This window comes from Apodemus sylvaticus, chromosome 2 (assembly GCF_947179515.1).
Source record: "Apodemus sylvaticus chromosome 2, mApoSyl1.1, whole genome shotgun sequence".
In the NCBI taxonomy this organism is placed as follows: domain Eukaryota; kingdom Metazoa; phylum Chordata; class Mammalia; order Rodentia; family Muridae; genus Apodemus; species Apodemus sylvaticus.
The window spans coordinates 145,221,709-145,242,940 of NC_067473.1; the positions used below are offsets into that span (position 1 = coordinate 145,221,709).

At 44.8% G+C, this 21,232-nt stretch overlaps 2 protein-coding genes across 3 annotated transcripts in view; one reads left to right on the forward strand and one right to left on the reverse strand.

Annotated features, from left to right (window-relative positions):
• Positions 1-615: 615 nt before the first annotated feature.
• Emc3 (ER membrane protein complex subunit 3) lies at positions 616-18,251 on the reverse strand. The gene is made up of 8 exons (XM_052174558.1): positions 17,951-18,251; positions 9,411-9,468; positions 8,979-9,072; positions 7,274-7,378; positions 6,704-6,785; positions 4,075-4,154; positions 3,322-3,404; positions 616-1,752 (listed from the first exon to the last, which is right to left on the reverse strand). The coding sequence occupies exons 1-8, from the start codon at positions 18,103-18,105 to the stop codon at positions 1,624-1,626; spliced, it is 786 nt and encodes a 261-aa protein (XP_052030518.1). The 5' UTR covers positions 18,106-18,251; the 3' UTR covers positions 616-1,623.
• Positions 18,252-18,294: 43 nt separating this feature from the next.
• Fancd2 (FA complementation group D2) overlaps positions 18,295-21,232 on the forward strand; it is a 95,526-nt gene continuing 92,588 nt past the window's right edge. Inside the window, exons 1-2 of one of the 2 annotated variants that reach the window (XM_052174557.1) lie at positions 18,295-18,370; positions 20,590-20,686. In XM_052174557.1, the coding sequence (XP_052030517.1) occupies positions 20,623-20,686 (64 nt within the window). In that variant the 5' untranslated portion in view covers positions 18,295-18,370; positions 20,590-20,622. The remainder of the gene's footprint in view (positions 18,371-20,589; positions 20,687-21,232) is intronic. The other variant, XM_052174556.1, reaches the window with a different exon arrangement.

A 21,232-nucleotide genomic window follows, 5' to 3' on the forward strand; every position in this document is an offset into this window, starting at 1 on the left:
GCCCAAGAGCACTGCTTGCTCCTGTGGGGGACCTGGGTTTGGTTCCCAGCACCCTCACAGTAACTCACAACCAATGATCAATGATAACTCCAGTTTCAGGGGACTCACCACTCTCTCTAGCCTCTGCAGGCACTGCACACATGTGGTGCGCAGACCTGATACAAGCCAAACTCTCATACAGATAAAAGAAAATAAGCAGGGCTGGAGAGATGGCTCAGTGGTTAAGAGCACCAATTGCTCCTCCGAAGGCCCTGAGTTCAAATCCCAGCAACCACATGGTAGCTCACAACCATCTGTAATTAGATCTGATGCCTTCTTCTGGTGTCTGAAGACAGCTACAGTGTACTTATATATAAAAAATAAATCCCTTTTTAAAAAAAGAAAAAGAAAAAAGAAAATAAGCAGCTTTCTCTCCTATGAGGTCTTTGTGTGTATGTTCTGGGGATAATGTATATTGACTTACACCACTGAGCTATATCCACAGACCTCCCTATGAGTCCTTTGAGGCAAAGGTGTATATGTCTCTCCCCTTGAGCCCTCCAGCCCTGCTCTAAAACATACACTCCCATCGGTAGAAAGCTCTCAGAACCCACAGAGGCAACACTTTCACAGGCAAAGAGAAAACAGGGCTGTTTAATTAAGAGTCAAGAGTCGCTTGTTCTTGGCTACAGTGCTTAACATGCAATCACATCCACCTCTTGGTACAGAAATGGCACCCTAACACTTCCCTGGTCAGAGGACTCCTGGGCACGTAGATCTATATGTCCACCAGAAACTGCCCTCTTTCTCCAATGGTGGTAAGTTCTCTCCTGCCCAGAGAAACTGGGATGAGGCCATTCATTCAAATGAGTAGCCATTTACAGTACAGCACCATTGACTGGCCAATAGAGTTGATATTTCCTCAAGTTCCAATCAAGAACTTGTAGATGTAACCTGTCTCTGATGAGCCCAAAGGCACTTGAGAGTCTGGCTGTGCCTCAGGGTCACCTGTTTTCACTGGACCAAATATAAAGAGATATGAAAAGTTTGCTGACCCTGGGGATCCACTCTACAAAGAGTTTATTCCAGCAATGTTGGGCCACACGGCTCTCTGCGTCATTCTGTAGCCCGAGTGAACAGGGCAGGGAGCTCTGGCTGCTTAGCCAGAGTTTCTAAATTGTGGTAGAGAAAATGTGTATTACATGTGTAAAGAAAGTGAAAAAATACAAACAAGAAATTAAAGGTAAAATGCAGGGTGTTTGGATCCTAAGAAAACAGGAGTTTACTGTGGCTGGAAGTCAGGCTGACCAAACGTAGTAACTGCCCTAACTGACGAAGCTCTCTCCAAGCATGGAGCTTTTGCTAAGGGTTGAGCTATTCTCAGTAGCATGGAGTCTCCCCTTTCTCTGACGTCCTTACTAGAGTCACCTGAAGGAACAATCACAAACTTTAAGACAGCAATCACCCACAACTCCTTTTCCTCTAGTTTCCAATATAAAGGGGAACCCAGCTCAGACAAGAACGAGCCCCGCTGCACCCGCCAGCCCCTGCACCCTCCTTTTTATTCTCAGAGGCGCCAGCTCCACAGAAGTTACAATGTTAAGTGCTACTGCAAGTTCCGGACACAGCTGACCCCGCATGTGGTTAGAATATGGACGTCTGCAGCTCCTTTTTGAACATGCCTTCAAAGTGGAGATCGCTGGCCATGAGTTCTTCTTCCACGTCATCGAGCGCCCACTGGTGATCTGTCAGTTCCAAAGCTTCCCACTCTGTCTGCACAGGAAGAGAACACAGGGCTGAGAGGGATGTTTGCCCCTGAGCTGACAGCTGGGGACAGCATGGAGTGACCACCTCTCTGACCAGTAGCTGAGTAAGGCTGTTCTGTGTATAAGCTCACTGGATCATGTGAGGCAGAGAGATGTCCACACACCTCCCAGATATACGAACACCCATAAAGCAATCTTTAAAAGCTCACTAAGGCCAGGCACGGTGGAACATGCCTACAATCCCAGCATTTGAGAAGCAGAGGCAGGAGACTGTCTCAAAAGCCCAAAACCCCATGGATAGAGGGCTCAGCAGTTAAGACATACACATAGACATATACAAAATACCCACATATATAAGTTAAAAAAAAATCCTCAAACTAAAACAAAACAAAACTGTCCAATACAAGGTCACAGAGACATGTTTTAATTTCATGTTTTAGAATTTTGTTGCTTTGTTCTGTTTTTTGAGGTAAGGTCTCATGTAGTACAGGCTAGCGTCAAACTCAAAGTCCTCAAGCCTCAGCCTCTTAAGGGCAGGGATTATAGGCACACATCACCATACCTGGCCCACCAAATTATTATTATTATTATCTATTATTATTTTGAAACAGGGTGTTACTGTGTAGGTCTGGCTAGTCTGGAACATGCTATCTATACTAGGCTGGTCTTGAATGCACTGAAATCTGCCTCCTGAGTACTGGGATTAAAAGCCTGGCTGACTTCTAAGAGATCTTTTTATATGTCTGTGAACCAGAATGAGGAACTTCCCTTTTATTTTTACCTTTTAATCAAGAGAGATTTCGCTGTATAAACATTCCACAGAGGGGCCGGAGGGGCGGCTCTGCAGTTTAGAGCACTTCTGCTCTTGTAGAGGACCTGGGCTCATCTCCTAGCACCTACATGCCAGCTCAGAAGTTCCAGGGTATGCAATGCCTCTTGTGAAGCACCTGCGTGCATGTGGTCCACATATATATCTTAGGCACACAAACATGCAGATAAAAATTAAAAAAATACTTTCAAAACTAGAACAAGAATAAACTGTAAAGAAAGTAAATGGGATGGGCTGGAGAGATGGCTCAGCGGTTAAGAGTGCTGACTGCTCTTCCGAAGGTCATGAGTTCAAATCCCAGCAACCACATGGTGGCTCACAACCATCTGTAATGAGATCTGATGTCCTCTTCTGGGGTGTCTGAAGACAGCTACAGCAAGCAAAGAAAGTGGGGCCGGAGCGAGAAGGAAAAGTGTCTGAAGACAGGTACAGTGTACTCACATGTAACAAAAACAGTGTACTTACATATAATAAATAAATACATCTTCTTTAAAACAACAACAACAACAAAAAAGAAAGTAAATGGGAATATGGTTTTTCTCTCTCAACTGTCATGAGGCACGGCACATGCTATGTAGATACACTGGACAGACCGATCATCTATGTCCTGGATGGGGTGGGGAGGACAACATATTTCACCATACTGCTCATCTGAATTGCACTTGAACATGAGCACATGTGAACTGTGGTTGGGGAGGACGGCTGTACCCCTGAGACCCCGCCGTTCCCCCGGGCGCTGGTGTGTACCTTGAAGGCTTTGTTGGTGTCCGCAGGCATGGCCATCGCTGCTCCCGTCATCTGCTCCTGCATCATCCGGGACTGGTCGGCCGCTGCAGCACAACACAGCCCCAGTGAGTGCCACAGCTCCACAACCACCCAGCACCGTTAGGGGAGAACACGCATGACTTATGGCTGCTTGGTGGTGGGCTTGAGAATTGGACAACTGACTGGCCTGGTCACCCCTGGGATGTGATTCTGGGAAAGTCCAGCAAAATTGGGGTGATTATAGGTGGAACACAGACAAAACTAAGGAGCTCCAAACTTTATTTTAAATGTCAGTAAGACACGAGACACTAATTACTGAGCAAGGTTATGCGCCCAGGTATTTCACTGTTTTATCCGTCATCTGCTCTTAACCCCGTAGGGTAACTCTTAAGAGCCTACTGTATAGAAAAGCAATCAGTAGTTAACAGTATCTGAGGCCCTCACCACTGAACAAGACCCAAGGTTAGCACTGGGGAGGGATCTGCTCACTACAGGAACTGATCTAAGGTCCTTCCTTAGGCTTCAGGTTCCCAGGCTTCATGGAGGGCTGGGTCCTCACACAAAGGTGTCGGACTCTGAGCAACCACGGACTTGCTCAGTGATTGCTGTGAGAAGTGCTTGCGTTCAGTCTGAGCTTCCAAAGCACTCTGTGGGACCATGCTAACCAACAACAGGAAGCAGGGGACTACCCCACCTTCACAGAGGCAGCTGCTCACTGGCCCACTCTGTCCTTACCATTGTCCTGGCCCAGGATTAGAGAGTAAATGCTCCGGAGCCCAAACACATTGAGGAAGTACCAGGATGCTGAACTCACCCTAGCAAAGCAACGGGAGAGTGGGAGGTTATTAGGGAGAGGAACAGAGTTCACATTACACCACCTACAGCTGCTCATTGTATGTGAGAATCAAGACACTCGATATAACCAAGGCACACCCACAGAGGAAATGAACACAGTAACACAGTAAGGCTGTCTTCTGACACATGGCAGCACGATGGGTGACACTGAAAGAGGCCGTCCACCCTGAACCCCATTCTCTGTGTTGGTGTGTTTGTGTGTTCCTCACTTAGTGGAGAGGACCAAGGGTGACTTTTGGGAAGCACTTGCAATGCTGAGGGTGACATCTACCAGATCAAATTTGGAACTTGATCATTTGGTCTTTATCTTCAACCGGGGAAGCCATAAAAGCTTTCATGTAATAGAAACCAAAGGGCGAATGAAGGACGCTTCCGCGTGGCAGGAGCCATGCTCGCTGGGTCGGCTCTGGCTACTGCAGGACCTGTGAGCAGGTACACCAGCCCCGCCAGGCCGATGATGTGTCCACAACAGTTACTCTAATGCTCGTGCTGCTGCAGCGAGCCCTGCAGCCCCACTGGATTGGCGCCTGTTCCCCTCCTCTGCCCACGTGCGTGGGATGCATACTTGCCCAAGGCTTAGAAAACGTAAGCTTCTCTCTAAGCCTGGCATTTGTACTCAGCCCAGGGAGTGTGGCAGGGACAGTTTTTAGAGTGACATTGCTCCTGTGTAGCTTTTCTTCTTACACAGAGCAGGGTGAGGCATTTTCTCTGCCCTGGGCTCACACAACCAGAGATGGCTCTGCTCAAACCAGAGGCGTACAAATTGCCACCAAACCCTCTTCTTGTTTGAGTTTGTTTCAGGCCAGTTTATGAGAAGCCACAGACAGAACAGTCTGGAAGTCAATGTTACTGTACTTTGGTTACCAGACCAGTGTTTCCAGAGAGGGTTTTTAGATTCCGGCATAGTATTCTGCTATAAGTCATTGAAGTGGAAACAGGTGCAAGTTCTGGTTATGGAAAAGCTGTGTGTGGACCACCATTAAATTTTGCACAGACATCAGAGTTACTGTGAAACTAAGGTACACATAGAAAATACCTAGCATGGTGAGGAAAACGACAGTACAAATATTTCTATAAGTTGGACCTGGACTGTTCATTTAAAAAGCCCATGTGGCTGGTTGTGGTGGCGCATGCCCGTAGGATTTGCTGAAGGAGGCAGAGGCAGAGGCAGGAGGATCATGAGTTCCAGGCCAGCCTGGGCTACACATTTAAAGCCGGGCAGTGGTGGCGCATGCCTGAAATCCCAGCACTCTGGGAGGCAGAGGCAGGCGGATTTCTGAGTTTGAGGCCAGCCAAACCCAAAAAACCAAAAAAAAAAAAAAAAAAAAAAAAAAAAAGCCCATGTGTTAGCCTGATATTTTGGCATATGCCTTTAATGCCATCACTCAGGAAGCAGAGCAGAGGCAGATAGATTACTGTGATTTCTGGGCCAGCTTGGTCCACAAAATGAGTTCCAAGACAGTCAGGACTATGTAGACAGACCTGGTCTCACAAAAAGCAAAACAAGTAAACAAACAAACAAGCCCATGTATTAAAGGCTTGGGCCCCAGTCTGTGGTACTAATGGAAGGTGGGGGAGCCTTTAGGAGAGGGAAGCCTAGCGGGCAGTTTTAGGTCACTGGGGGGCATGTTCTTGGAGGAGACTGTAGGAGTCTGGACACTTCATCTTTCTCTTTGTGTTCTGATCGTAAGGTGAGCACTCGCCTTCATTATACGCCACTGTCATGCTCCGCCATCACAGATCCACAGCAGTGAGGCTGCAGGGGCATGACCCGAGCTCCCAAAATGGCGAGCCAAAACACACCTCTCTTCTTCTTCTTTTTTTTGTTTTGTTTTGTTTTTTTCCGAGACAGGGTTTCTCTGTGTAGGCAGAGACAGGGTCCCTGGCTGTCCTGGAACTCACTCTGTAGACCAGGCTGGCCTCGAACTCAGAAATCCACCTGCCTCTGCCTCCCAAGTGCTGGTATTAAAGGTGTGCCACCACCGCCCGGCACCTCTCTTCTTCATAAGGTGATGCTCTCAGTGTTTCAGTAACAGAGAGCTGACACAGACTCCATTCTCATAAGCTTTAGGGCATTGCTAAGAAGCTCTGCTTGACCAGACTACTTAAGCTTTCCCTTTTCCTGGGGCAGGGGCATGCTCAATACCTTCACTCCTGCATTCCTCAGATCTAAAAAGAGAGGCTGACAAACCTTCTTTTGGCAAGACTTCTGTAAAAGTGTTTTAGTCTAGCAGTGGCATTTCAAATAGAGCTTTGATTTAAGAAAGAAAGAAAGAAAGAAAGAAAGAAAGAAAGAAAGAAAGAAAGAAAGAAAGAAAGAAAGAAAGAAAAGAGGAGAGGAGAGGAGAGGAGAGGGGAGGGGAGGGGAGGGGAGGGGAGGGGAGGGGAGGGGAGGGGAGGAGAGGAGAGAAGAGAAAAGAAAAGAAAAGAAAGTCAAAAAATTTCAAGCTGAAACAGCCCGTCCAGTGACATGGACCTAGGGCTGAGGGCCGGGCCTCCCCAGACTTACCAGGACGCGTCCAGCGTGAGCAGCTCAATTCCCTGCTGAAGCATAGGCTTGAAGCGAAGCGTCAGTGGAAATGGGACCTTAGCTGTGGGCAAGAGAAAAACACCATGTTTTTGCTTCAAGAAAGTTTCTGGTAGGCACCCAAGCCAGCTGAAGTGTGAACACACACATTCTTTCCCAGAGGAGGTGGGAACTCTGTACTACTGACTTCTGGGAAATGATTTTCGCAAGGAAATTGGTGGCAGCCTCTAGAGAACAGAACAGTCAAAATGTCACTCTGCTCTGACTTCCCGGAGGGAGTTCAGTTTCTAGACTATGGAGCAAGCAGGTACTCAGGAAGAAGCCTGACCTGACATCTGGGAGAAATGTACACTAAAGCCTCAGCTACTCCTGTGTCACCTTTAGTTACAAAGCATTGTCACTGGAAACACTGAGTCACACTGGAACTCAAGATTTTTGTTCAAAATATATGTTATTTTCACAAGAAAACACACCACCCATGCAGTGACATTACATTCTCAGCAGCAATGGGAAAGGGACGCAGGTGAAGGAAGTAGGAGGTCTGAAACTTACTTGTGACAAAGCCTGAGAACGTCATGTTGATCCATCCGCCGATAAGAATCATCGGGAGGACATTGGTAACATTGCCTTTCATCATGTCCGTGAGCATGGTGGGGTCTGAGACAAATGCAGAAGAAAACACCACGTTTCCCTTTGTTGGCAAAGACTCTTCACAAATCTAAGTCAGACAGTGGTTTTTAAGATAGGTCTCACTGTGTGGCTCAGCTGGTCTTAACTAACAGAGGTCTGCTGTCACTGCTTTCTAACTGCAGGGTGAAAGGCAGGGGGGCGCAGAGTGGGCCAGCGGTCGGGCTTACTGTACAAGTTCAAATGATCTCATAAGATGAGACAATTCCTCTCTACCCTCTCCTGAAATCCTTTGCATTCTCTGTTGCATATCTTTCTTCTTTTCAATCTGTCTTTGAAAATTAATAATTTTATGAAGAAAGGCTGCCGATGTAGCTCTGGGGCAGAGCACTGCTTACCATGTGGGAGACTGTAGAGCAGTTCTCAATATCAAAAAAGAAAAAATAATTTTCGATGACATTTTCACATTGTCATGGTAACAATCTCTTAAAATACATGTATGTATTTTATAAAAATTTAAAAGGTGCGTGTGTTTGTTTTACATATATATACATACACATATATACATATATACGTGTATGCATATATGTATGCATTATACATACACACACATATATCTGTGCATTCGTGACCTCTTGCAAAGGCATCAGATTCCCTGGAACTGTGGAGTTATAGACAGTTGTGAGCTGTCATGTGGGAGCTGGGAACTGAACCTGGGTCCTCGGCGAAAATAGCAAGTGCTTTTAAGTGTGAATCACATTTCCTGCCCCATATCTCTCAATATTTTCATTCTAACCATTTCTACCAGGGAGTGCTCCTACCTCCCTCCCTTGTAATAGGGAACTGACCAATCTCTTATTTATGTGTTTCTAAAGAGTACTTCTTTTTTGGGGGGTGGGGTGGGGTGGGAGTGAAGTTTCAAGTCATGAGAAGGCCTTGACAATCATGGCTTTAGTCTTTGGTGTAACAGACTAAAAGGACATCTTGTTTGATTTGCATCCCTTGGTCTGGTGAAGTGATTATCTTTTTCATATGTACACTGACAGTTTGCTGCTCCTAAGTGTTAACACTAGTATTTTCTGTATGGATCAGAAGTACTGATTATCTCACCTAGAAGGTGAGAAAGAAACTGGAAAGAGAAGTCAACACAGAACCCACTGCCTTGATCTACTTTACATAGTCACTTTTCACAAAACAGGGACAGGGTGGCAGGAGTCAGACATGGGCGTGTCACAAACCATGTTGGTGTGGGTGGGCAATCAAGGAGCAGCTGCCCCTCACCAGGCCCAAGACGCCAGGCGCTATCTTCAAGCAATGATCTAGACACTGGTAGGAACCAGCCCCAAGTGCCTGCAGCACTGAACAAGAGTTCGATAACCTAGGATTCCTGGATTTATTGGGAAAGGAGGGCCCCACTTTTAAGGACTCCTATATTAGGGGCTGGGGATGCATCTAGTGGGAGAGTACTCGCCTAGCATGCATGAGGCCTTGGCTTCCATCAGGACACTGCACAAGGCCTCAAAAAAGCACCACTGCCCCACACCCCCGAGATCATCAGATGGTTTCTAAGTCCTTTCCATGACTATCTCCTAGGACTTAACACTTAACCACCTATGTCGAAGAAACATACCTGTCATAGGGGAAGGTGGCACAACCTTCCTTTTTGTTTTTTTGAAAAATCCGTCTTCTGGATTGTTGAAATAATATTTTCGTGTTAAGAAAGACTAGTAGAAAAAAAGAAAAACTTTTTTAAATATAAGGGTTGTGACATAGTAAATTTACAAATTATCCTGCAGGGAACTGACTAAAGGCCCTTGGAATCCTCTTCTACACTCTGCTGTCAGGCTCCTTGGCAGCCAATCTGACACTTTAGCTGAGTCACATTTAAAAACAATTTCCTAAGAAGGATAAGGGCTAGTGATAGCCTACACCACTAGGCTGCAGCCTAATAACTGGGTGGCCACCACCAGTTTTCTGTGGCGTCCTCTTATACAAAACATTTAGGTTTTTACTGCCCTTACAGGTGAATGGTAGAGCTTTTAAATAAATTATCAGTGAGTACCTGCTTGGGAATGTATTTTCCATTTTCCCTGAGGACTCTGCTTCGAATTAGGACCTGACTGAAAAACACAAGACAAAAAGATATTAAAATGTGAAACATGAGGAAAGCAAGCATGAAGAAGGCCCATTCAGGCACAAGGGAAGAACTGTTTGGCATAGCTGGGTGTGGAAACCCTCCAAAAGCCCTACAAATCAATGAAACATTCAACTTGACACTCAGGTTTTCACAAGGGTAGTCTTCCAGAGTGACCAGGCTTGAACAAGTAAAGGTTTCTGAGGAAGGCAATCGGGGACACTGCATTTGGCCTTTCTGGATTCGACGTGAGACACAAGGAAAGATTAGCTGGACAGGGCTCTGAGATTTGGAGGCAGGGGTGGGAGGAAGGTGAGGACAAAAGAGGAGCTTCTGCATTCACTCAGAGAAATGAGGACAGGCCTCAAGACGGCTGTTACCTGACAGATAACGGAAAGAAATTCCACCCAGGGCTTCCACCAACTTCCTTCTAACTCTTCAACAGTTACTGAGTACATTATTGATGATTTTTAGAGCAAGTAATATACAACAGAAGTAAAAAATATCATACTTTTCCCTGGGCTTTCAAAAGTTGTTTTATGGGAGAGGGGAAGAGTCTTGGGTCAATGGAAAATCTTGAGAAGTGAGAAAACTGTAGGCAGATGCGTACAAGAGAACCCCGCTCAGCCTTCTCACTCCCGCTCAGCACCAACACATGCTCCAGGCAGTCAGAGCAGTGGGGTCGGCTGGCACCTTCCACGCCCAGCTGCCAGCCTCGCCTGCCAGTTCCACCCCACCCGCCTCACTTCCTTCCTGGAACTCATCTTCCACGCAAAACTCTTCCCAAGAACTCCAGCTGCTTTTTCTCCTCTCAGCCTCGTGACAGTCCACAGCTGTCTGCCTCACACAGGCCTACAGAAGACATGTGTGGTATGTTCTGTTCCAGGAACCGGCTACAGACACTCCGCAAGTGGACTCTGCAGTGTGTGATATGTTCTGTTCCAGGAACCGGCTACAGACACTCCACGAGTGGACTCTGTAGTGTGTGATATGTTGTGCTCTGGGAGCCAGCCATATATACTCTGTGAGTGGACTGTGCACCAGACTATTCTGTGAGAAGCTAAGTTCAGCCAGGGAGTAAGAGTCTGGAGGCTTGGGGCTGGGGAGACGGCTCACAGTTAAGCACTCTGAGTGCTCTTCCAGAGGACCTGAGGTAAAGTCCTAGCACCTGTGGGGCAGCTGGCAACTATCTGACTCTAGCCCAGGGAATCCAGCGCTCAGGCACTGCATGCACACAGTCCACAGACATTCAAGCAAGCCAAACACCCATACACATAAACTAGGGATAAAACTGTTATAGAAACTTGGAGACTTTTATAATCATTTGTCCTTATTCAGTTCCTGTCTCTGCTAGTTTTATACAATCTCTCTATGGAGCCCAGGCTGGCCTCGAACTCACAGAAATCTGCCTTCCAAATACTGGGAGTAAAGGTGTGTGCTACCGTGCCTGGCCTTCTGTGACTTCTAACTGCCATATACCATGTTAGTGCCATAAACAAGAATAAAAATGTCAATTTCCCTGATGTTTAAAGGAAATTCAGTGTACACAAATAAGCACAGTGTACTAGCACAGCACTATAATCCCGGCCCTTGGAGGCGGCAGCATCCTTCACTATATAGCAAGTTTGAGGACTGCTTGAGCTACATGACATATTACCTACAAAAAAGAAAATCCTAACTTTAGGAACAGATGTGAAATTAAACCATCACATCCTAGAGAACGAGGCAACATTCTGGGAGTGTATGACAGAGGGTGCTGTACATGAGGAATCCCTACTCAGAACATAGGATTAAGGAGGAATCTTTTATTGTTTTATTTTATACATATGCATGTTTTGTCTGACTATATATATCTGTATACCACCTGTGTGCCTGATGCCCTTGGAGGCAGGGAGAGGGTGTTGGATCTCCTTGTATGTAAGGCTGTGGTACATGTTGTGCCACCATGTGGGTGCTGGGCATTGATCCTCTGTAAGAACAATACACGTTCTTAGCCACTGAGCCCTGTTGCCAGTCCCATAGGTAGGAATCTTACGGATGAGTGGGAATTACCTAGTCAAAGCATACCTATGTCATAGGTATGGGCGCTGTAACAAAATCAACACTGTGGCTAAGGACAGGCCATACACAAGACGAAGTGAGCAAGAAGTAGTGGGCAAGATGGGCACAGAGTGAGGGCGAGAGGGGTGGCTCAGTGGTGAGGAGAACTTCCTGCTCTTGTAGAGGACCTGGGTTTGGTTGCCAGCACCCACATGTTGGCTTACAACCATCTCCAGTTCCAGTTCCAACCTCCTCTTCTGAACTCTGAGGGCACTAGGCACACAGATGGTACACGTTACCTACATGCAGGCAAAACACTCATACTCATTAAAAACAAACAAAAACCAGACTATTTAAGGTAACGTGGGACCCACTACAAAAAGCCAGGATCCTATAGGAAGTAAAGTATTGAAGGGACTTAAGCTGAGCCTGTCTACATCATCTCGGTGAATTATTCTGAACATTTATTTAACATGTGTGTGTCCCTGCACACGCATGCCATCGTGCACATGTGGAGGCCAGAGGATGACTAGCAGGAGTCAGGTCTCTCTTGTTACCATGTGAGCACTCAGGACCAGGCTCAGGTCACTGGCCAGGCGCGGCAACCACAGCCTTTGACACAGCACTGAGCCATCTCGCTGGTGCTCTCGTCTCATCTGGTGTTCACTGTTGGACCCGGCACGTCCTAGGTGCAGGGTTGGTGCCGTCTATTATTTTTCTTTTGGCTGTTTTATCACTTGGCCTGAGACTCTGTTAGAGCAGAGGCTTGCCACTGTCTTGTTTTGTACCTTCCTGGAGTGTAGGGCGCAGCACTGGCTACCTGTAGGCTTCTTCTCTGCATGTTAAGTCAGGGCTTTCCCAGACACTCAGACGACAAAGCTGCAGCTAAGGTCTTATGCTGAAACCACTGAGGAAGTCTGGAGGGTTGAGGCTGAGGATGGTGATCAAGGCAAGGTTGACTTAGCCTGTGTACTCCTGATGCTCAAGTTCTGAAAAATTCCACACGAAAACACTAGTTTTGCATTTTAATTTCTATAAATATCTAAGAGTACGTCTTTGTATTCGGTAGTCTTGGTAAATTGAAATTAAAAGATTTTTTTTTTACGATAGGGAAAAAAACTATGTAGTACTGTTTTTTGTTTTTTAATTTCATAGGCTGCTTGTTTTAGTTAGGGTTTTAGGTTTTAGCACTGTGAAGAGGTACATGACCAAGGCAACTCTTATAAAGGAAAACATTTACTTAGGGCTAGTTTAGAGTTTCTGAGGTTTAGTGCATTATCGTCATGACCATGGAGGCATCCAGGCAGACATGGTGCTGGAGGAGCAAACAGTTCTTCATTTTGATCCACAGGTAGCAGCGTGTGCCACACTGGGTATAGCTTGAGATCAGGAAACCTTACAGCCCAACTACCCAGTGACAAACTTCTTCCAGTAAGGCCACGTCTACTCTAACAAGACTACACCTCCTAACAGCACCACTCTCTATGAGCTAAGCATTCACACCCAAGTCTACTGGGGCTACACCTATTCGAACCACCACACTGCTCTTGAATTTATGATCTTTTTGCCTCAGCCTTCTGAATATTGGGATTAAAGGTGTATACCATTTTATGTAGCAAAACTTTACCTTTAAAAAAAAACATACATACATTTATTTGGGATAGGGTATGGCACACATCATGGGGCAGATGGAGGTCAGAGGACAGCCTGCAGAAGTTGGTTTCCTCATTCTACCACAGAGCAGAGGTTCTAGGAACTGAACCTGCTGGGTAGGTGGCGGCTGGCCTTCTCACTGCCCACACTCCAGCTTGTAGTCAGTGCATGTCACCCAATCCTCAAGAACCTGTTTTCGTTTTCTTTTCTAACAAATCAATATATTCTGAGTTTGAGAACTACATATGTGTGTGTGTGTGTGTGTGTGTATGTATGTAGCTATAGGGTAATGCATTCTATTCATGTATATTTCGTTTCTGGTTTAATACATTTTATAAAAGAACAGTTACAGTTGATTTTCTTTTCTTTCTTCTTTTTTTAAGGGAAGGTCTCACTTTATAGTCTTGTTAGCTTAGAACTCACTGTTTAGATGTGGCTAGCTTCAAACTTAAGATATCCATCTGCCTCTGCCTCTCAAGTGCTGGGACTAAAGTCATGTGCCATTCTATCTGGCCCACGGCTAAATTTCGACCAGTAAAAGTTAAATAACGTATGATAGCACATTTCCATTTTTTTTGTGACTATTTGGTCTAATGTCAATCCGTGCTGTATCAAAAGAAATGCTTTATAATAAAGAATATATTTAAAAAATTATTTTATAGCTGGGTGGTGGTGGCACACACCTTTAATCCCAGCACTTGGGAGGCAGAAGCAGGCAGATTTCTGAGTTGGAGGCCAGCCTGGTCTACAGAGGGAGTTCCAGGACAGCCAGGGCTACACAGAGAAACCCTGTCTCTAAAAAACCAAACAAAAAAAAATTTTTTTTTTATTTTCGTGTGTCTGTGAATGCATGCTTTGAATGCCCTTGAGATTAGGAGTCAGATCCTCTGGAGTTGAGGTTAGTGGCAGTTGTGAGCTGCCTAACAGAGGTACTAGGAAGGCTCAGGTCCTCTGAAAGAGCAATAAGTACTTTTAACATTAGCAGCGCCAAGAACAGTTTTTGGTGGGGTTTGGTGGGGTAAAGGCACACCATATCAGAGCAGTCATGATCCAAACATCTCACTTAGAGATGGAGTAATTATGACTAGAGATGTTCCCTATAGCAGTGACTCTGCACAGGAACAGTACCATCCTCTAGAGGCCTTATGGAAATCTGGGCAACTTTTTGTTTCTTTTGAGATAGTGTTTCTCTTATCCCAGGCTGGCCATGAAGTCTCAATTTTCCTGCCTCATCCTCTCATCTGCTGGGATTAAAGGTGTGGAGCACTATCCCTGGCTATTCAAGGGAGAGGGTTGGTGTGAGACAATGTCTAACTCTATAGTCCAGACCGACCTCACGGTGATCCCACTCTCTAGAATTCTAGGCGTAAGCCACCCTGTTTGACATATTTGGAACTTTTTTGATTGTCATAATGACAGTGTGGAGGAGAAATGGCATATAACTGTCACTTGTCATAGATTCAGAGGTGTTATGATACCCTCAATGCCAGGTACAGTTATGTAACAAGGAACTGTCCTATGTCCTACACTACTTCTGTATACCTCAATAAATTGTTCTAGTTATCTAAGGCACAAACCTTCAGTGTGGAAGGAGAAAAGACTTTATATTTACTAAGTTTATAAACAGGCAGCACCCAGGGTGGGGGAAAAAAATCAAACTTGGTTCTGTGTAGACTTAGTGTACTATTTATAGACAGTACTGCCTCTGTGACACTATCTCTTTTAGCCCTCAATTAACCTGTCCTAGTTGTGATTTTAAAGCTAGATGTATGCATATGACATCTTGTAAGACAGCTGTGCACAAATATGCATGTATGAAATGTAAATCATCTTACTAAAAATCTCTTTCCCTTATTTCTGATTATTACAACTCGAATACTGTGTTACCTTTTAAAAGTTCTTGAAAAACAAACAAACAAACCAAGAACCAAGTTCTTATACATGAACTGCACTAAGTGTGAATTCATCTGTAGAATACAAAAAGAGCTGAGGGTCTGATGTCACTTAGAACCACTACCCTAAAGCTTTAAGGTGAACTATAAGGGCAGAAAATTGTATCATATAATTATGATCAATCTGGGTTAGTATACATATACAATGTTCTATTACCCTGATTACTTTGGGAAGGCTGTTTAACTTCTCTCATTTTCCTTTGAATTATAAAAAGGATAATAATGGGGCTAGAATAGCATGCATCATTGTGAGGCTAATATGGCATTTATTTTATAGGAATCAGAAACTGTTGAATGAGGCTGGAGCCATGGCTGAGCAGTTTACCCACTTGCAGTTCTTGCAGAGGACCCTAGTTCAGTTCCTAGCTCCCTCATGGCAGCTCACGACTAGTTATCTGCAACGCCAACTCCAGTGGATCCAGTAACCTCTTCTGGACTCCACAGGCACCACACACACAGTACATATACAGTACATACATGCAGGCAAACACTCAATAACAAAGAACAAAACAAAAAATACATTTTTTTTTTGGAGACATGGTCTCTCTATTACGTACTTCTGGCTGTCCTAGAACTTTCTATGGAGACCAGGTTGTCCTGGAACTCTCACATATCTACCTGCTTCTGCTTTCTGAGTGCTGGGATAAAAGGCATGCACCACCATGCTAGCAAAAGTAGTTATCTTAAAAAACTAAATAAGATTTAAAATACTAGCCGGGCAGTGGTGGCGCACGCCTTTAATCCCAGCACTTGGGAGGCAGAGGCAGAGGCAGGCGGATTTCTGAGTTCGAGGCCAGCCTGGTCTACAGAGTGAGTTCCAGGACAGCCAGAGCTATACAGAGAAACCCTGTCTCGAAAGACCAAAAAAAAAAAAAAAAAAAAAAAAAAAAAAAAGATTTAAATCACTGACTTTTCTCTGCTCCCCATCTTTTGCTTCAGGGAACTGTCTGTCTCTAGTCAGTTCCGAAACTAATGCCACACAAAAATAATCATAGTGGTGACTGTTGGGGAATAGAAAGAACCTAGGCTTGGGAACCTCGAGATTTAGCTAAAAGTTCTGAACTGTCATCATCTATTACTGTTATGGAACTCTGTGTAAGTCCCAGTTTCTATAAAATGGGGACAGTATCAATCACATCGAGTTGCTTTGAGGTTTTTTTTTTTGTTGTTTTTTTTTTTTAAAGATTTATTTTATTTATTATATGTAAGTACACTGTAGCTGTCTTCAGACACTCCAGAAGAGGGAGTCAGATCTTGTTAAGGATGGTTGTGAGCCACCATGTGGTTGCTGGGATTTGAACTCAGGACCTTCGGAAGAGCAGTCAGTGCTCTTAACCGCTGAGCCATCTCTCCAGCCCTGCTTTGAGGTTTTTAAATAAATTACGAACATAAGTCCTTACTACTGTACCTGTTTTGAATGTTTCATAAAGCTGGCTCATTATTATTATTAATATTATTATTATCAGTAGCATAATAAGGAAAGACCAAAAAAAAAAAAAACCCAACCAAACAAAAAAAAACAAAACCCAAGGAAAGACAATTGAAAATGACAAAGCTGTACATTTTGGGGGACAGGTTCTCATGTACACCAGTCTGACCTCCAGACTACAGGTAGCTTGCTTGAGCTTCTGATCTTCCTATCTCCAGCTTTGAGTCCTGGGATTACAGGTTTGCACCGCCATATCTGGCTTATGCCCGGGTAAGGAACCCAAGGCTTCAAAGCCAGTTCTCCAAGCACTGTACCCAACTGAGTTACATCGCAATCTCATTGCTGAAGAAGTGTTTTTAGGACCGGAGAGATGACTCTGCCATTGAGAGCACTGACTACTACTCTTCCAGAGGTCCAGAGTTCAATTCCCAGCAACCACATGGTGGCCTCAACCACAATCAGTAGGATCTGATGCCCTCTTCTGGTGTTTCTGAAGATAGCAACAGTGTATTCATACATAAAATAAATAAATCTATTTTTTAAAAAGTGTTTTTAATTTAAGGCAATCTTTAAATTACCAGCAAATGGAAATCCAGTATTACTTGCCACAAAAAGAAAGTAACTTTTAAATACAATAACATGATATATATTTTTTTAAGCTGACACTCTTTGTTAAAGTAGATGATTCCTATGTGATCTGGACAGCAGTACTTTTTTCAGATAGTCTCTGAAAATGACTAGAATAAGTGACTGAAAACTGTTACTGATTTTAATGTGAAATGGCATGTGTTTGTATTGGCTGAAGTTATGTCAGAGTTCTGTCTCCATAGAACAACACTGAAAGAAGGCAAGTGAGGAGAGGAGGCCTCCACTTCAGGCAGGTGAAATGATCCACAACTCCTCACAAGTCTTTGTGGCGGTCTCAAAGCTTTGGAGGCACTTTATACCTTAGCATTTCAGCAGACCATTACAGTTGTTTGGTAGAACATAGAGTATGAATTCCACTTGACTGGATGTTAGCAGGCCTGAAGGTAATAATGCATCTGGTTCAGATGCAGAATGGAGCAGGATAGTTCATAGATAACCTCACTGACGGTTGCCCACTAGCCTAGCAATATTAAGAACGTTTTCTTAAACACTTAGTACATGCCAGGTCCTAGGCTAAAGGCTTTTAGACATCATCTAATCTAACACCCGCGTGCCTGTTCTCTCAGGTAGGTACTGATATTATTCCCATTTTACAGACAAAAGTGAAACACAGCTAACCGCCAAGGTCAACCTAACATACCAGTAGCGGCGCGATGAAAACTCAGTTAAAGTGATATAATCTCTGCACTTTCTTGACCAAGGTCACCCGGGAGTGAGGTCTGCAAAGATAGGGTGAGGTTACTGACCTGTCAGACACTTGTTCCTGGGTGAGCTTCTTATCGCTCTGCAGGAGGATTGACACGTAGTGGCGGATCATGCCCACGAAGAAAGTGATGATAACGATGGGCAGGACCACCCAGAGGCGGATGTTGGAGTCAAGCAGCAGCTCGGGCCCCGCCATCTTCGCTGAGAGTTGGCTGCGGGTTGGACGGAGTTGGGTTCCTCTCGGATTTCGGCTTGGGGCCTTCACCCGCCTCTCAGTCTAGCTGGTGTGGAATCTGGGGCAGCCTAGCTTTCTCCGCGCACTGTTTCCAGCTGGGCCGCCAGGTCGTCAACTTCCGGCGCGGAAGGGTGACGTCAAGCCACGGCGTGACTTTGATGTCGTCAGAGCGTCGTCCGTCGCGCGGGAAAGTCGAAAAGGAAGGGAAGAAACTGGCGGCCCCCAGGTTAGTGGCTTTTTAGGCTTTCCTGGGAGTGAGACGGTATCTCTCCAAAGTCACACGGCCCTGGTTTACTCTAGTGTTTCCCTCTAAACAGAGGATGTCAGTGATTACATATTGTAGGTAACGCATAATAAGAAACCTAGAAACCGAGCATAATAAGAAATTCGAACCTGTTTTTAGTTTTTGAGGTCTTTTTGGGTAAGACTTATTTAATGTGTGTGTATGATTTCATCTCCTGTGTTTATGTGCACCACATGCATATAGGAACCCGAAGGGGCGCAGGATCCCCTAGAACTGGAGTTACAGGCAGTTTTGAGCCGCTTGTTTGAGTGGGAACTGATCCTGGGTCCTCTATAAGAGCAGTAGGCGTTCTTAATCCCGGAGCTGTCTCTCCAGCCCCGGAAAGTTAACTCTTAATAGAAACCATTGCCATACTCTGGAGAGATGATTCAGAGGTTAAGAGCACTGGCTGCTCTTCCAAAGGTCCTGAGTTCAATTCCTCTTAACCACATGGTAGCTCATAACCATCTATAATGAGATCTGGTGCCCTCTTCTGATGTGCAGACAGAACATTGTATACATAGTAAAATAAATAAAGGGTGGGGGCGCTGGGTGGTCGTGTCAATGTCTTTAGTGCCAGCACTTGAGCAACAGAGGCAGGTGGATCTCTGAGTTCGAGGTGGATCTCTGAGTTCGAGGTCAGCCAGGTCTTCAGAGTGAGAGAAATTCTGTCTCAAACAAAACAAAACAACAAAACAAAATAAAAACAAAAACCAACCAAACAAAAAACAGTAATAATAATGATAATAGCCCATAGTCCTAGCTTTCAAGAGGTGGAGGCTGGAGGACCAGGTGATAATCGCCATTGGCTATGTCTGAGTTCAAGACCAGATCGCTACACAAGACCCTAGAAGCTGAAAATAGGACAAAATCTGTGCTTTTTAACTGAGGTTCTCTGCCGAGCAGCAAGGGCCCTTTTGGTTTAAGAACCAAAAATAAATGAACAAAACAAGGAGTGAAGATTCTGGAACTTCTTAGAGTTAGAACCTCAGCTCTTCCCCTGATTTAAGCATTTAAGACAGGGTTGTTTGTTTGTTTGTTATTGAGATAGGGTCTCACTGTACATCTGTAGCTGGCCTGGAATGTAACTGGTAACTGTAGACCAGCCAGTCCGATTTACATAGTGAAACCCTATCTTAAAAATAAATGGGGCTGGGCGGTGGTAGTGCACGCCTTTAATCCCAGCACTTGGGAGGCAGAGACAGGCGGATCTCTGAGTTCGAGGCCGACTTGGTCTACAGAGTGAGTTCCAGGACAGCCAGGGCTACATAGAGAAACCCTGTCTCGGTAAAATCAAAAATAAATAAATAAATAGGTACTAGAAAAATAGCTCAGTCGTTTGCTGCTCCGCAGAGAACTCGGCTTGTTTCTCAGCACCCACGTAGTGGCTCATAACCGTCTGTAACTTCACTTCTGGGGTCTAACACTCTTCTGGCCTATGCAGACATCTGGTGTGCACATGGTCCACGATGCCACGTACAGGCAAATACTTATACGCATAAAATTTAGATATCTTAACAATAAAAATGACTATCTCTGGCAGGAGAACTCTTGCCTAGCATACATAAGGCTATGGTGTTGAAAAGGAAAAAAACGTGTTCAGGGAAATTGTCCCTGCTTTTCTTCACCGCTTCACCTAGAGGCAGACAAACGGTCCCTCATGAGCTCTCTCTGGATCCGTGGGCTTTTCTTAGATTGCAGTGACACAAAAGTCACACATCAAGACCTTGTAATGCTGCCGCACACTCCCTGCGGGCATGAATGATGTCTGTCTTGTTTGCAATGGTTCATGTTTGTTTTGTCTTGTACCTCCAGCCCTTAGCACCATCCCTGACACAGTCCTGAAGCAACCCGTTAGAGAGCAGATGAAGAGCTATGGGCTTTCTCCTTTATCAATAGAGAGAGAGAAGCAGCCTGGTAAAGGAAGCAACTAGATCAATAAGCCTTGAGGTATTGCCCAGGGTAGGAGTTGAAATGTGCTCAGCATTTGGGTTTAGACAGCATTAATGTAAAGATGCAAACCCTCTGCTTGTAGACACAGCGGTTTTAGAATGACTTCTCGTCTCCAATTATGCTAGTTCTTTTTGGTGTCTGAGGTAAGCAGTGTATCACTGAGCTAAATTTCCAATTCCTGGACTTTTTTTTTTTTTTTTTTTTTTTAGCAAGTAATATAAGTGCAGAAGACGCTGGTCAAAATGGTTTCCAAAAGAAGTCGGTTAGAGTCTGAGGATAAAGAAACCCTGGCAGAAGATGCCTCCAGTAAGTATCTAACCTTTCATTGTTATATCTAAATCACACATGCATGAGACAGGAAAAGATACAAAACTCTGACTTTTCAAGTGCTGACATCTGTTAAGGATTAGTGGAGAGAACACAGAGATCCTAGGACATTAAGGACTGAGTGTCTATCTCGAATGCCACTTAGGGCTTTTGGATGACTTCCGAACTTTACTCTCTGCCCTCATGAAAATAATTATTCTAGAATCTGGGTGGATAATACAGAGGTTAAAAGTACTGGCTGCTCTTGCAGGGTACCCAGGTTTGATTTCTACCCCCACATGGCACCCCACAATCATCTCTAACTACAGTTCCAGGGACTTCAATGTGTCCCTCTGGCCTTGGAACACACCATACATTCATGTGGTACATTTAGGTTCAGGCAGGCAAACTGTTATGTACATAACATAGAAATGGATTTTTATAAAAATTGTTATACATTATCTGAAAAAAGTAATTCAGAAAATGGGTGAACAAGTCAGGCATGGTGGCACACACTTTAGTCAGAACAAGAAGCAAAGGGAGGCT